This window comes from Trachemys scripta, chromosome 2 (genome assembly GCF_013100865.1).
Source record: "Trachemys scripta elegans isolate TJP31775 chromosome 2, CAS_Tse_1.0, whole genome shotgun sequence".
NCBI lineage: Eukaryota > Metazoa > Chordata > Testudines > Emydidae > Trachemys > Trachemys scripta.
Genome location: NC_048299.1, coordinates 277,598,426 through 277,614,739, shown reverse-complemented (window position 1 = coordinate 277,614,739; position 16,314 = coordinate 277,598,426). Strand labels below are relative to the sequence as shown.

Here is a 16,314-nt window from a genome sequence, read left to right as displayed (position 1 = left end):
TTAAACATGCAGCATTGCCAAGTCTTGATACATTATCGCAAGCCTTGCAATATCGGGTCTCATGCTCCAAGGCCTAGCTCTTTGGGTCAGCTCAGTACATGTGAATCTCAGATTTCACCCTTATGTTTGTAAAGGAAAGCCTGACAATGTGAACCAAGAGCATCCTTAAAATTCAGAAACCCCAAGGTCATTTTAAAGAACCCAAAAGGTATTTTGTTGTAAATGTCATGATTTGTATGCGCCCTCCTCACTCATTGGGGCCTGACTCACGCTCCTGAATTCTTCAGGTTGGCAGAGCTGTCAGTGATCTACAAAGCTGTTAGCTGTGCTGCTAACAGGCCCTGGTGCAGTGCTTGGTTTCAGAGACAGGCTCACGGCAGTGGGGAAAGGCAGAGATACATTCTCAAACTCGGCCCCATCTGAGGTAGGGGGCTGGCATTCTGTGCTTTGTCCCTCTCACACAATTCAATGGGGACACTCACATGCCTCGAGCTAAGCATGTGCTTAAAGCCTTGCAGGATCGGGACCAGAGTTCCCAACGACTTGAAGGATCCAGCTCAAAGATAAGCTCTCACCTACCCATGTATGTTCCAAGCTTGGCATCTGTCACCACAGTGTAACACCCCCACAGAGTCACAACAGCAGCAACTCCCCTCTCTGACTTCCCTGCTGGCAGGGGACAGGCTTAGGGTTTTGGTTCTTTGTATTTGAAATGTGGCACCGTGAGGTGCAACTGCAAGAAAGACTAGGTGAGATTCTGTCTGTTGTGGCCATCAGTTGTCTTTACTGGATTGGTCGTTTTACTGCCTGGTGGAGTTCCTCCGACTCTAGAGAAGGGGTGGGATCTCCATCACTGGAGGTTTTTAAGAGCAGCTCAGACAAACACCTGTCAGGGAGGGGCTGGTTATTACTTAGGCTACATCTACACTACAGGGGGGAGTCGATTTAAGATACGCAAATTCAGCTACGTGAATAGCGTAGCTGAATTCGACGTATCGCAGCCGACTTACCCCGCTGTGAGGACGGCGGCAAAATCGACCTCTGCGGCTTCCTGTCGACGGCGCTTACTCCCACCTCCGCTGGTGGAGTAAGAGCATCGATTTGGGGATCGATTGTCGCGTCCCAATGGGACGCGATAAATCGATCCCCGAGAGGTCGATTTCTACCCGCCGATACAGGCGGGTAGTGTAGACCTAGCCTTAGTCCTGCTTTGTGTGCAGGGGACTGGACTAGATGACTTATTAAGGTCCCTTCCAGTCCTACACTTCTATGATTCTCTCTCTCTCTTTCCACCATCTGACCGTGTCTGGTTAATGTTTATACCCCAAAGCCTTGTTCTAGCCAAGTACTGAAGCATATGCTTAATTGTAAGGACACAGAGTAGCTTCCACCTACTCAAAGTTAAGCAGATGCCTGACAGCGTTGCTAGATTGCAGTGCAAATGGATCCATTTATTCCTTTAAAAAACAAAGTTTCTCTCAGGATTTCATCTCATTTAGAATCCTTTGATGTCTTCAAGTAAATGTTAAGATATTGTGGCTAAGCAGTTCCAGTAAGTAGGAGTTGCAAGTCAAGAAAACCATTAGAAGAGGCAATAAATATACATTCAGAGGCAATTCACAGCTATCTCACTGTCTGGGTTCAGACCACCGCAGGAGGAGCTGGTATTTAGAGTACAGAACACATGCACGCCACACTTCAAAACATGTTCCCTCAATACAGTCCTGGTGGAAAGTGCTCATTAGAGGAAAATATTCACATAATATACAGCAATCTTCCATTTACGAAGTACATAACGAGTACATAACGAGAACTGTTCCAAATATAAATACAATCAAATATCCAACACTCAGAAAGAAAATTGCCCTGTTTGGTTACATGGGCAAAGGGGACCTGAATTCCCTGAGTCCTGCTCTAAAGCAGGTTGCAACACCTGGGTCATGTCTACGTTGGGATCATTGTGTTTTTCCTGCCGCTCCAAGGGTGTGTACCAATAAAGGGAGATTGGAGCCCATTCAGTGCTACAATGTATTTACCGCTGCGTCCTCTACCCCTGCTCTGAATCCTGTTTACAACTACACTACCAGTGGAGTGTTACAGTCCCGGTTTTCCCAAGTGCAGATACTCAAAGGTTTCGTCTCGACTAGGATTTCAAGGTTTGTTGTTAGCTAAGACATGACACGTTCTAATAGTCTAGTGTAGATATTACCATGCGCCATATACACAGCTTTGTCTACACTACTACCTTTTAGAAGGCATTAGGAAAGCTCTTAGCTAATGCCTTGAACCAGCACTCCCAGGACTTTGCGTAGGTCAGGATTTCAAGACAACGCAAAACCCATTTGCAGCTACAGAGATAAGAAAAGCAGGGCCAGGGGATATTTTAGCACATGCGCTGTGCTTTTCCTCTTCAAAGCACTTTAGAAACATCAGTGAATTACAGTAGTTCTCACACCCACCCCTGGGAGGTAGGTAGGTAGCATCTCCCTTTCACAGCTGAGTAATCCAGGACACAGAGAGATTGGTCACACAGTAATTCAGTGGTACAGCCATGATGGGAACGCAGGAGGCTTCTGGTCCTAACCCACTTCTCCCAAATACACTCGGAATAACCCCGGTGATCACATTAATTCTGTCTAAAAATGGAGACAACGTACGTCTGTGGTGAAGCCTTATTTACTAGCAAACACCAGGTTAGCCTCCCTGCCACGGCACTGATGTATTTCCCTCCAGACAAATCCTAGGATAGGGTTGTTAATAAATGAATGCGGCTGGGGTCAGGGTTTTTTAAATAGTGCTAGTGTTAATGACTGAAGGCGTGTGGAGGCAGGGCTACTGCAAAGGATTGTGGGTACAGTGGAGGCATCAACACATCAGCTAGTGGGGATGGATGTTTCCAATTCCTGCGGGGGAGGAGGATGTTAGATGTGCTGATGCCCCAGATCCCCTGCAGGTTGGACTGCACCAAAGTTTTGTTTTCCTGATGTTACCAGTCTCTGGAAATAATTTTTTTTAGTGAAAGCAAACTCCCTTCTAAAGACCAAAAGGTGCCACTCCCCATTGTGCTGGGGCTCTAGGTGCTACCAGGCCACCACAGAGCTCAGTGTACCAGTGAGATCAGAGAGGGCTTTAACCAATTTAATGAGGTTTCTGGGGGTCCTTTCCTAGCCAGCTGTTTGGCTTTTTTGTCTAGCAAGCTAATGGCAATCTGGATCAGTCTCTTATCCGCAGCGGCATGAGCAGGAAAGCTGATGAGAATACAGCACTTGGGTCTGTTTGGAGCACAGGTCTATTGCAGTCTGGAGAAAGACAGGCGGGGGAAAACAACGTCTGGTTACTCATCCTTGGTATTGATTCCCAGGCCGCTTTCAGCTCTTAGCTTCTGGCTGCTGGCTTCGTTGTAGCTGATCCAATGCTGCACCTCCTCTGGAAGTTCTGGGGAGTCCACCTGGAGGAAACAGAGGCAGGATAGATTGGTTCAGGGTCTAGGTTTTACAGATTCCCTGCCAGCGTCACATACAAGATAACTCGGCCTCAGCTCGGCAACGTGCACCACTCCCCTTCCTGTCCATTATGTTTCCCCCAATATTTTGGATATCATAGAATGGTAGGCCTGGAAGGGATCGCAAGAGGTCATCCAGTCCAGTCCTCTGCACTCATGGCAGGACTAAGTATCAAGGACTAGTATATCCAGACCACTCTGATTAAACCATGGTGCGCACTGTGAGACTGAAATAAGTTCTTTACAAAAAAGAACACTCCAGGGCTGAAAATCTTCCCTATTTTCTACTTGCTGCTCGTGTTTCTTAACTTTCCAACTCCCAAGCTAGGTCTGCGTTCCTCTCCTTACCAGTGATTGCAGCTCTAGTTACAACATACAGATGTGTTCTCTGGGTTACACAGCTCCACCTGCTGTGAGCGTCTCCGGAATCCTCTTCTCAGCCTACATCTCCTGCGGGGCCTCAAGAAACACAGTCTCTCTTTGCCAGAGTCCACGCTGCTGCACATGGTAGGAGCTGTAGCTACCATGTGGCCTTAGTCTTATTGCAATAGTCCATTCTGGGCACAGTGCCATGGACAGGAGAAAGTTCTGTAGCCTCTGATGCCTGGTGCTATGGGCCAGAATTTTTCAAAATTCAGGTGCTTAAAGTAGGTACCGAAGTAGAAGGGGCCTGGTTTTCAGAGGTGCTGAGCTCAGACAGCTCCCACTGATGTCAGGGGGGGCTACAAAAACCCAGCACCGTGGAGAGTCAGCTCACTTCTGTTCAAGGGGCTGGATTCAGATTCTAGGGTCTGACTCGGGGCACCCAAGCTTGGCAGTTTGGGCCTGTTTCTGTCGGCGCCACACAGAGCTATCAACATCACCTTCAGCTGGTGGATACTGACGTAGCTCCCCTGACTTCAATGCAGCTAAGCTCATTTATACCAGCTGAAGATCTGGCCTGTCACTATAAAGCGATTTCTCTCTCACTAGCAGAGCGATACTAAGCTTATGTCACTGGTCTAATTAACCCATTACTAATAAATCCCATTCATCTACCTTTAAATCCACAAAAAGGGCAATAACTGAAACATTTCTCTTATAGACAAGTCCTTTGCAATTGAATAGGGATTGAACTAATACGATTCTACAGAAACTGAATAAGCTTATACGTAAATTCACATAAAAAACAACAGGATTTTATGGAGAACCGTTGCCTGTTAACATTGTGAAACTGGCTTACAGAATTTTATAGGGATTCATTTCCCTGCTATAGAATTCTATAGACAGATTGAAATTATTAAGGAAAGATGAGCATTCTCTAAACCAGTGGTTCTCAAACTTTTGTCCTGGTGACCCCCTTCACACAGCAAACCTATGTGTGCTACCTCCCTTATAAATTAAAAACACTTTGTGTGTGTTTAACACTATTATAAACGCTGGAGGCAAAGCAGGGCTTGGGGGTGGAGGATGACAGCTCGTGACCCCCCATGTAATAACCTTGTAACCCCCCTGAGGAGGCCACGACCCCCATTTTGAGAACCCCTGCTCTAAACCCGCTACAATTTTCTGTAAGGGTGAACTTTATTTTTTCTTGAACAGGAACGTTGTCAGATTGAAAAAACTAAACAACAAAAATCACACTCGTCTGTAAATGTGTCCCTGCTGTTGTTGCAAAGCAACATTCAAGATTCCTGGAACTGAGACATCAGTGAGAAATTCTTCTCTCTCTCTGCTATTCACTGTGTGCGTTTGGGAAGCACTTTGCACAGAAGGATTGACTCCTTCCCCTATATAGTCAGTCCCCTCGGTTATTTGCCCAGGTCTTTTACACAGCAGCACTGGAGAAACTTCTGGACTGATATACCATTAAAAAAAAATCCACCACAATACAGAACACATGGGTCCCAGCTAGGGTGATCAGCTGTCCCGATTTTATAGGGACAGTCGTGATATTTGGGGCTTTGTCTTACATAGATGCCTATTACCCCCCACTCCCATCCCGATTTTTCACACTTGCTGTCTGTTCACCCTACTCCCAGCTGATCACTGCATTCCTCCACTTTTCCATCACTGACTGAAGGCATAAGACAGCAGTGAGTCAGACCCACTGTATGCATTTATAGACAGCCCAATTCTCACTTAACTAACTGTCTATACATCTACCTTGGGTATGTATCTGGCCCTGCAATGGGGTTTATAAACCCCATACTGAGCATGGGCAGAAGGGCAAGGAAGGCTTTCCCTGCTCCCAGGCCATCAGACTGAACACATCCTCGCCCAACTGCCTGGAGGCAGGCACCCACAGCTGTGATCCCTAAAGAAACAAGCCCAGCTATAAAGGAGGGAGAACAGAGAGGAAAAGCCCCGTGATAGCAAAGAGGCAACAGCCTCAATCCAAGCTGTCTCTAAGAAACCAACAAGGAGACACAAGAAGACTGCAAATGCTAGAGTTTAAGGGCTGATGAATGCAACCTAAATCAAGACGATGCACTAGTCTAATTGTAAGGGATCAATGCAGACCCCTAGAGAGAATGCCCCAAGAGCAGTTGACAGCCCCCTGTTAACATGGTATCTGAGCTTCTCACAACCTTTAATATATTGCTCTTCCCCACACACCTGTGAGGTAGGACAGTGCTAATATCCCCATTGTACAGATGGGGAACTGAGGCACAGAGAGACTAAGTGACACAAGGAGCCTATGCCAGAGCAGGGACTTGAGCCAAGGTTTCCTTAGTCCCAGGTAAGCATGCTACCCACTGTGCCAGCTTCCGTCCATGTTTGCATCTGTAGCTGATTGGCTATCCTGGCTGCTGTATTACTCATACCATGCTTTGGTACCCAGATATTTTCTGTCTTCTTTTGACGGGTTAGCCCTATGACCACACTGCACATTGCTGGCTTTCAAGATCCCTCGGATGTACCCGGCTTTACCTTCTCCTGGCAGGGATGATGCTAATCACTTGGTGTGAGCAGAGAGCATGACGCAGGCAAAGCCGTGGTGGGAGCTGACAAAGCGCTGCTCCAGGGAGAAGGCACGGGCGTCCCAGCCCATCAGGTGAGTGCATACGGCAAAGTGCTTAAGGAGGAGCATGGAGTGGCAGGGAAGGGAGCAGGAGGCATCCAGCATGGTGTTACCCCATAAGGGGTTGAGGGGTTGGAACATCCTGCAGTGGGACACGAATGAGTCTATGTTGGCCTCGTGTAGGTAGTGGGCATTGTTCATGCGCAGCGTGGCATCCAAGTTGGAAAGCAGCAGTAGGCCCTGGAAAAGGTGATGCCGTCATAACAGGTCCCACTCTGGTTTCTGCAGCCACTGGGCGTATAGAACCTGCAGTATAATCTGCAGGTGGTAGGAAGCATCCAACAGGCAGAGGAGAGCGGCCACAATTCTAGAAATCTACTAGAATTCTTTGAAGGGGTCAACGAGTATGTGGACAAGGGGGATCCAGTGGATACAGTGTATTTAGATTTTCAGAAAGCCTTTGACAAGGTTCCTCACCAAAGGCTCTTAAGCAAAGTAAACTGTCATGGGATAAGAGGGAAGGTCCTCTCATGGATTGGTGACTGGTTAAAAGATAGGAAACAAAGGATAGGAATAAATAGTTAGTTTTCAGAATGGAGAGAGGTAAATAGTGGTGTCCCCCAGGGGTCTGTACTGGGCCCAGTCCTATTCAACCTATTCATAAATGATCTGGGAAAGGGGTAAACAGTGAGGTGGCAAAAGCTGCAGATGATACAAAACTATTCAAGATAGTTAAGTCCCAGACAGACTGCGAAGAGCTACAAAAGGATCTTACAAAACTGGGTGACTGGGCAACACAATGGCAGATGAAATTTAATGTTGATAAATGCAAAGTAATGGACATTGGGAAACATAATCCCAACTACACGTATAAAATGATGGGGTCTAAATTAGCTGTTACCACTGAAGAAAGATCTTGGAGTCATTGTGGATAGTTCTCTGAAAACATCCACTCAATGTGCAGCGGCAGTCAAAAAAGTGAACAGAATGTTGGGAATCATTAAGAAAGGGATAGATAATAAGACAGAAAATATCCTATTGCCTCTATATAAATCCATGGTACGCTCACATCTTGAATACAGCATGCAGATGTGGTCGCCCTATCTCAAAAAAGATATATTGGAATTGGAAAAGGTTCAGAAAACAAAAATGATTAGAAGTATGGGGCGTCTGCCATATGAGGAGAGATTAATAAGACTGGGCCTTTTCAGCTTGGAAAAAAGATGACTAAGGAGGGATATGACAGAGGTCTATAAAATCATGAGTGGTGTGGAGAAAGTAAATAAGGAAGTGTTATTTACTCCGTCTCATAACACAAGAACTAGGGGTCACCAAATGAAATTAATAGGCAGCAGGTTTAAAACAAACAAAAGGAAGTATTTTTTTTTTCAAACAACGCATACTCAACCAGTGGAACTCCTTGCCAGAGGATGTTGTGAAGGCCAAGACTATAACAGGGTTCAAAAAAGAACTAGATAAATTCATGGAGGATAGGTCAACCAAAGGCTATTAGCCAGGATGGGCAGGGATGGTGTCCCTAGCCTCTGTTTGTCAGAAGCTGGGAATGGGCGACAGGGGATGGATCACTTGATTACCTGTTCTGTTCATTCCCTCTGGGGCACCTGGCACTGGCCACTGTCGGAAGACAGGATACTGGGCTAGATGGACCTTTGGTATGACCCAGTGTGGTCGCTCTTATGACAATTCCTAGGACTAACAACAGCAGCATCTCTGGGATGCATCGGAGCGACCTCAGGGCAGGGCAGGCCAGAGGGTGAACGGCAGCACCAGGCATGGGAGGAGAGGGACCCATTTCAACAGCCAGCAGACTCCACCCCCGGGCAGGTGGGTTGCTCATCCCCAGGTAGCCTCTGCTTCCGCTCTGCACAGCTCAGCGATTTTCACTCTGCCAGATGAGCGCCTGGCAAACTCCACATCTCGTAGAGGGGTGGGATCCCAGTGTCATCTGCTGACCCATCTGAGGGCTGCACCACACAGATTCCCACACGCCCTGGTTCAGTTCAATTCAGATCCCTCCCCAGCCTGACCAGCTGTTCAGGACTAAGAAAGGCAGGAAACTCGGGGCTCTGTCAGAGCTCAGCGATAGAAAAGGGCCTCAGAGTCTCCAGACTGTTTATTCCATAGGATCTAGGCAGGGTTATTCCCTACTGGACGTTGCCTAACGTTTGGCCAGGTTGATCCAATAATCAAAGCGCCGGCCTGCGATGGAATCCCAGATACGCTGGGAAGCCCCATTCCCTGCAGCCACTTGTCCTTCTGGGTACGTCCACACTGCAGCTGGGGGTGCGATTCCCAGCCCGAGGAGACCATCCCCATGCTAGCTTTGACTAAGGCAGTGCACTAAAAACAGCTGCAGCGGTGCGAGTGGTAGAACAGGCTCGCCGCCCATGTACGACCACATCCGAGGTCCTAGAGACATACTTGGGGTGTCTAGCTCCTTCCACAGCTGCACTGCTATATTTAGCCCACTAGCTCAGTGCTAGCATGGGTATGTCTCCTCGAGCTGGAAACTCCAACTGCCTGCTCTAGTGTAGACATATCCTATTACCCATTCCGGACCTGGCGGCAAGTAGCTCCATCTCTCTCCTTTTCCCCTGGGTCAGGCAGGGCCTGGCCTTGTGGCTTTCCAAGGGGACTCCTTTCCCCCAGTAATCTGAGGGACAATCGCTCCCTCGTGGTTGGGACACTGCAATAGCCTCTCTCCGTTCCGATTGCTTCCCCAGCTCATGGGCCGAACGGGTGTTCGTTCCTCTCACAGGGTCCCCTTGAGATGGACACGTGAGGAAGGTCCTCTGAGGGCACAGGCGGCCCTTCCAATGCAGGGGAAAGGGAGAGGCAGACACGTGTGTGGAAGGGGTTGGGCCCCAGGGGAGATGGGGAAGGACAGCAGCCCACCCCACAGCCCCAAGGGAAGGTAATGACTCCTGAAGCTACATTAGCTGTTCCATGAGAGCATTGTGGCAGCCCTTGGGAGAGGAGGACAAAGGTCTGGGAGGAAGACATGGCAGCTCCATTGGAGTGGTCCCTGGTGCACGGGGAGAGACACAGATGACCATGAACATCCAGCAGGTTTCCACCCTTCCCGCCCCCACCCAATATCCCCAGCTATGGGAATGGGAGGATGAGCCCCATGTTCATTCCCCTGTGCAGAGGGGCAAGCCTCAACATGGGGTGATCTGAGGAAATCTCCAGGAGGGAAACCTCACAGGCTTTTGTCCCTACCCCAACCCCTCTCTCCTGGGTCGGTCTGGGTCTGGACAGGCAATGTATTCTGCACCCCCAAGCCTTCCCCCTCTCTGCTAGGGTTCCCAAGCCTGTATTTGGTAAGCTTCTGCTTCCGCATTGCATGCTCCCCAAGGGCAAGGTGTGGGGTTTGTATGACAGCTCTTCACCCAGGGCAACAAGATAAAAACCGGGGGAACCTCCTCCAAGGAAGTGGAGAGGGTAAAGAGGTTGGTGCAGAAAATCAGGCAATTTCCCCCCCAGACACACAACAACTTCTCCCATTGCCTTTATAAAGCTGTTCAGTCTTTCAGGAGCGATGGAAACCCATGGTGGTGCTTAAAATGACAGATGGAAACAGGGCCAGGCCATCGGGAGCAGAGACGTGTCCAGGGAATGTTTAGGGCCTTCACTAGGAGCTAGACAATTTCAGACACCGCCCAATCAGCCTGTAGAACTCGTTACCACAACATATCATTAGCAAGATTCAAAAGAGAGTTAACCAATGAGAAAATGCAGCATTAGAACAGTAAGTATTTTTAAAATCCTAGCAGTTCTTTGGCAGGGATATAAGCCAACCTCTACCTAGTGGTGATTAGGAGAAGACTTTCCTGGGGATAGGTTATTCCGTAACTCCCTGCTGCAAGGGTACTTGCACCTTCCTCTGAAGCACTGGTCCTGGGCATTGTCAGAGACTAGATGGGAATTGCCACACTGGATCAGACCAATGATCCTGCATTGTCCTGGAAGAAGAGGTGTTCTTTGTTTTGATGCCCAAAGGCCAAAGTACACGCTGATCTTGTGCCAAAATCCTTACTCACAGAAGCACTGCCAAGAGAACAGATTTGATTCACAGCTACAACGTAGAAATCTGGAAGAAGTGGGCTAGGAGCCTTCCTCACAGTGTGTAGCCGCGCGGATGCAAACCTCTAATGTCGACTCTGGCTTTTGCAAATCACGATTTACACTGTAACGTGTCTATGCCAGGAGTCTGCACCCATGAAAGGCCTGGCTCTCCCTTGCTATGCACCCTGTTTTGTCATTTACTCCCGTGCAAAGCAAATGCAAAAAGGCTACCAACCAGTCATCCTGGAAGGCACGTTTTGTATCCAATCTGTAAGCATGCAAGAGACTAAGCTAGTCTCAAGGTAACAGGATTCACACCAGTCTGACTGGAGAGCAGATGGACACACTTGCTCATCTGAATAACAGCTTGGCAAGATGGGGCCTTTACACTGCATGCCCTCTGGGGCATGGCCCTGGGTCTCTAAAGCACCATGAGCACCTACCAGACTATAATCAATCTTAGATAACAAATGGTCATAGCTCAGAATAATGAAACCCAAGGAAGGAGGCTCAAACTGATAACGCAGCAGTGCTAGGGACTGGCAGGCAACATCCTGCAGAAGCAAAACACACAAGGGCTACAAATCATGGGCATTATTTCTACAGGGGAGGATTATTTTCTGAATGAACGGGCCATGAGTGGATTGCAGACTCATTGCAACTGGGGCTGCCTTTGTGTTCTGTTTGTGCAGCGCCTAGCGCAAGGGGTCCTGGTACACAACTAGGAGTCCTAGGTGCCACTGCAATGCAAATAATCAATAATGGAACCCCCTTGGGGTTTGGAGAGCCTGGCCCCTTTAAAACCTTGTCCTGAGGCAGAGGAAAGGCTGGCTGTGCCAGGGGTGTGGAGAGGGAGAGGACAGGGTGTGTGTGATTGTATCCCCAAAATTGAGGCCTACAGCAAGCAGTCCCTCACATAGTGAAGCAGCTGAAAACAAGCTTGGGAGGGACACAGCAGGCAGAGCCAGGAGGAGCACCGTGCCAGGGAGAAAACAATCTGGAGCCGGACCCAGTATCACTGTTGCCCAGAGCTGTCTGGGGCCGTGAGCACTGGGGCTCGTGACCTTGCATTGGGAATAAGGAGGGATGCTGTGGCTGGCTAAGTGGGGCGGAGGGGGCTCTGTGTGGGTTTGCAGAGAGCGGCCGAAGGGGGCACCAGGGAGGTTTGTTGGGGGAAGTCCAAGGGCACCGAAAAGGGCCGGGAGCACCAAGACTCAGCGCCAGAGTGGAACCTTGCCCAGGACGCCAGTACTCTGAGTGTAGATGCATTGCTCAGCATCTGCCCTGTCAGACTGTGGTACCGCTGGGCCGGGGGGGCGGGGGGGGGGCTTGTGCTGGCTGCACCCCAGCTGTTTCTCTCCAGCAGTCCCTCTGTAACTAAATATTTCCCTTTCCCATAGTCAGTGTACTATACCGGCGGGGGAGGGGCGGGTGTTCACTGCAGGGGTGTGTATGTGTAACAGGTGTCCCTGGGGCAGAAGGGGCTTTTCCTTGCTGTGTCCCTGTGCCTGCCTTTTCTAAGAATAGAATTGTAGAAGATTAGGGTTGGAAGAGACCTCAGGAGGTCATCTAGTCCAACTCCCTGTTCAACCCCAACTAAATCAACCCAGCCAGGGCTTTGTCAAGCCGGGTCTTAAAAACCTCTAAGGAAGGAGATTCCACCACCTCCCTAGGGAACCCATTCCAGTGCTTCACCATCCTCCTAGTGAAAAAGTTTTTCCTAAAATCCAACCTAAACCTCCCCCACTGCAACTTGAGACCATTGCTCCTTCTGCCATCTGCCACCACTGAGAACAGCCGAGCTCCATCCTCTTTGGAACCCCCCTTTGGGTAGGTGAAGGCTGCTATCAAATCCCCCCAACTCTTCTCTTCTGCAGACTAAATGACTCCAGTTCCCTCAGCCTCGCCTTGTAAGTCATGTGCCCCAGCCCCCTGATCATTTCCGTTGCCTTCCGCTGGACTCTCTCCAATTTGTCCACATCCCTTCTGCAGTGTGGGGCCCAAACCTGGATGCAATACTCCAGATGTGGCCTCCCCAGTGCCCAATAGAGGGGAATGATCACGCCCCTCGATCTGCGGGCAACGCTCCTACTAATACCAATTCTTGGCCGGAGCTGCTCTCTTGCCATCATCGTTTCCAGGTGGGTTGTGCCACCCGCGGTGCCCGTTTCCCCAGGGCGCTCCCTGAGCCGCACAGGGGATGCCCCCGCGTTCACACCCCCCCCAGCCCGTTTAACCTGCCATGGACGGGCCAGGCGTGGCTCCCCTGCCCGGCCTTACCTGTCTCCGGCACAGGTGCTGCACCAGGCGCCCCGGGCTGCTGCCCACCACGTGCAGGCGGCAGAGCAGCAGGGCGCAGACGAAGCCGTGGCGGGGGCTCACGAACCGCTGCTCCAGGTAGAAGGCGCGGGCGTCCCAGCCCAGCAGGCGGGTGCGCACGGCGAAGCGCTCGAAGAGGCGCAGCGGGCGGCGGTGGCGGGCGCACGAGGCGGCCAGCACCAGGCTGCCCCCCAGGGCGCGCAGCGCGTCGAAGATCCCGCAGCGCGCCAGGTGGGCGCAGCGCGCCAGGTCGGCCTCGCGCAGGTAGCGGGCGTTGTTCATGTGCAGCAGGCAGTCCAGGTCCGAGGGCAGCACCAGGCCCGGCCAGCTCTGCTCCCGCAGCACGTCCCGCTGCCGGGGCTGCAGCCACCGGGCGTGCAGCACGGCCAGGGGCAGGCGCAGCAGGTACCAGGCGTCCAGCAGGCAGAACAGCGCGGCCCCCGCGCCCAGCAGCAGCAGCAGCATCGCGGCAGGGGGGATGCCCGGGCGCCGCAGCCTACCGCATCCCGGCAGCATCCATGCGGCCGGGAAGGGGAGGGACCGAGCGGCTGCCCGCCCCCGCCCTTTGTTCCGGCTGCTTCCTCCCCTTCCTGCTGCAAGGGCCCCTTCAGTCCGCCGCCGAGCACCGCCCCTTGGCCCGGGACCCGGGAGCACTGTGGGCCCGCACTGGAGCAGGCATCTCTCCCCACCCGTCCCTTCCTCCTGTCTGCGGCAGGCCGCCCCAGCGCCTCAGTGCGCGAGGAATAGCACCCGCCCTGTGAATGTTCTCCCCTCCCTGGCGAGCGCACTGCAAGGCTGGGCTCCGTGTAGCCCCCTGCCCCGGTGGGTGCAGCCTTGGCACCCGCCCTACCCCCCTTATCGCCACGCCGGCTCCCTCCCCGGTCCTCTCCCCGCCTCGCTCAGAAGCGGAGGTGCCTGCGGGTTCTGCAGGAGCCGCTCCCCTCTCCTTGGATCTCCAGAGGCAGCGTGCGGGCTAGAGCCGACCCCGTCTGGGGACATGAGTCAGAGCCTTCAGGCATGTCTACACTTGCCATTTAAAGTAGAAAAAGTCCCGTTTTGCCGCAAAAACCCCGGGAGCGTCTACACTTGCCAATGACATTTTGCTGGGAAACTCAGAAGTGTCCCCGCAAAAAGAAAACCCCCCTCCCCGGGAGGCGCACGGTTCTTACCGGTGATGCTTTTGCGGCCATGTGCAAGTGAAGACACCTTCTGCCTGTTTACAGAGCTTTTAGCCCCCGCAGGCTATCCCACCGTGCCTAGTGGCCACTCTGACCAGCTGCTCTGATGCCAGGTAAACAGACATCCGCCCCTCCCCCTGGAAAGCCCCGGAAACTTTGAAACTCCCCTTCCTGTTTTCTTGGCAAGTGCTCACTTCTCATCTGGCCAGGCGACAATGGCTGCTCCAGGGCGCAAACAATCCCCTGCTTGGAGCAATGCTGAGCGGCTGGAGCTGATCAGTGTTTGGGGAGAGGGGGCTGTGCAGGGACCCAGGATGCCCCGTGATCATCCCCCCCCCCTTCCCACAAGACCTATCGTCAAAATGGAGAGAGCTGCACTGTGGGATTGTTGCTCTCAGTGCACTGCTGTCATCGGGGATGGAAGTGTTGCAAATGTAAACACTCTGATGCCTGAGGAAGCAAGTGAGTACACAAACCAGTGCTTTTCTTTCACCAGTTCACAATCAGTGGTGAAACTGACAGTGCAAAAACTCTGCAAGTGTAGACACCTTTCCAGGGCTTGCCCAGTGATTCCTGAGCCAGGCTCTCTCTGCAGCGTGGCTGGCTGAGATTATAAAGCCAGAAGGGAGCCCTGGGAGGGTGTCTGATCTGCTGTATTCACTTAGCTGGAATGTTTGGGCCAAAGATCTTAACATAACCCAACAGTGCTCAACAAGGGTTGGGGTCTGGTACACAGAGACCTCAGTCTGCTTAGTACCATGGCAAACCCACCACTGCGTTTTTGTTTAACTTTTTTATTAAAGATACAGAAAAGAAGGAAAAAGTTCAGGCATTTGACATGGAAAGCATTAAGTCAGGCTTTTAACTACATCCCTTTTTCCTTTAGCGGGAGAGAGTTTTTAGAAGGAAATTCTCCCTTGTCTGACAGTCTTTTAGATGCTATTCAAGACATGATTTGGGGGGGAAAGAGATGGGCTGGGATCTGTGGTTAAAATCCAATCCCATTTCCTAGAAGACAAAACAAGACAAACACACACAAAAGGGGAGAGAAAAGAACAGCAAAGAGAGACGATGTAGCTTCTGTCTCTGGTGGTAACTCTCACATGCAACCTCAATGCTGACAAACAGGCCCAGCACAGGGGCTAATCGATCGCTCTGAGACCTGGCAAACTCATGCCAGCATTGGGCTGTTTAGGGCAGTGCTTTTAGCCGCTTGTTTCCGGTCAGACGCTTTCAGAAGTGCTGCAAAATATGCCGTCTCGGCTAGCTAAGCCAGAAGGAAAAAAGAGAAGGATAGAAACAAGAAGAAACAAGGCAGGGAAGGAAAAGCACAAGCTCTGTGGGAGGGCAGAGACAAAGTCTCACATCCCAGGTGCTGTTCAGGATTTAGTGGAAGCCGGTAGCGGTGGTAATGTCATCTGGCACCCTCTCTCTGGCCAGGACATCTTTCAGGAGATGTGGGGGTGGCAAAGTTCACATCAGTAGCCAGTTTTTCTCCCCTACATCTCTTTTTTAAGGACCCAAAAGTCAGTGATGGGTGGAATAGCCCATCCCTATGTTATTTTGTCCACCAATTAGGCCTAATATCTGACATACCAATTTTGGTTTATTAATTTTTTCTCCTCAATTCCTCTAGTTTACCAGGCATGATCTTAACACAGCACCTGAGTTCTGTTGGTCGGCCTTTTTGTTTGGACTAGTTCAGTCTTTTTGTGCCTTTTCTCAGCAACATTTGTTGTTGTTGTTGTGACATCTTCGAAACATTCACTTTTTACAGCAGAGTTCACAATGAGGATGAATTTGTAGGCCCATTGATTACAACACACTTCCTGCCTAAGACAGGCCATAGGACTTCCCTGAATTTTTGAACTAAAGCAGATTTTTCAGGAAAAAGAATAAAAATCCAATCTTGATTGAAAAATTGCCAGTGATTCAGAATCAAGCATGACTCTTGGTAAATTGTTCCAATTACCCTCTGTAATTCCCCCCCCCGTTAAAAATTTGCACCTTATTGCCAAGTCTGAATTTGTCTAGCTTCAACTCCCAGCCATTGGATCTTGTTCGATCTTTGTCTGCTAGCTTGAAATGCCCATTATCGAATTTATATTCCCTATGGTCAGATTGTTGTTCCCCATTGGAGGGGGGCAGTCGGTCCCTGGGCAATGTGTTAGTACTGTACAGGAAGAGATTGCAGAGCTGGTGAATGTGAATTTGCTTGTTGG

At 50.6% G+C, this 16,314-nt stretch overlaps 1 protein-coding gene across 3 annotated transcripts; it reads right to left on the bottom strand.

The window, feature by feature from the left end:
- Positions 1 to 1,426: 1,426 nt before the first annotated feature.
- Positions 1,427 to 14,462, bottom strand: THEM6 (thioesterase superfamily member 6). Of its 3 annotated transcripts, XR_004644827.1 has the most exons (3): positions 12,876 to 14,057; positions 10,408 to 10,577; positions 3,362 to 3,448 (listed from the first exon to the last, which is right to left on the bottom strand). XR_004644827.1 is itself a non-coding variant. In XM_034763714.1 (2 exons), exons 1-2 carry the CDS (start codon positions 13,428 to 13,430, stop codon positions 3,335 to 3,337), a joined length of 669 nt encoding a protein of 222 aa, XP_034619605.1. In that variant the 5' UTR covers positions 13,431 to 14,057; the 3' UTR covers positions 1,427 to 3,334. The 3 variants fall into 3 exon arrangements, 1 of the variants encoding a protein (XP_034619605.1); XR_004644828.1 differs by lacking the exons at positions 10,408 to 10,577; positions 12,876 to 14,057 and adding an exon at positions 14,084 to 14,462 and having other exon boundaries at positions 1,427 to 3,448; XM_034763714.1 differs by lacking the exon at positions 10,408 to 10,577 and having other exon boundaries at positions 1,427 to 3,448.
- Between the last annotated feature and the right edge of the window lie 1,852 nt (positions 14,463 to 16,314).

Bases quoted from the DNA above. Each gene is read 5' to 3' on its own strand.
- THEM6 (XM_034763714.1), bottom strand. From the start codon at position 13,430: ATGCTGCCGGGATGCGGTAGGCTGCGGCGCCCGGGCATCCCCCCTGCC. The intron at 3,449-12,875 runs GTAAGGCCGGGC...TGTTTCCTCCAG, and splicing joins AGCACCTGTGCCGGAGACAG to GTGGACTCCCCAGAACTTCC.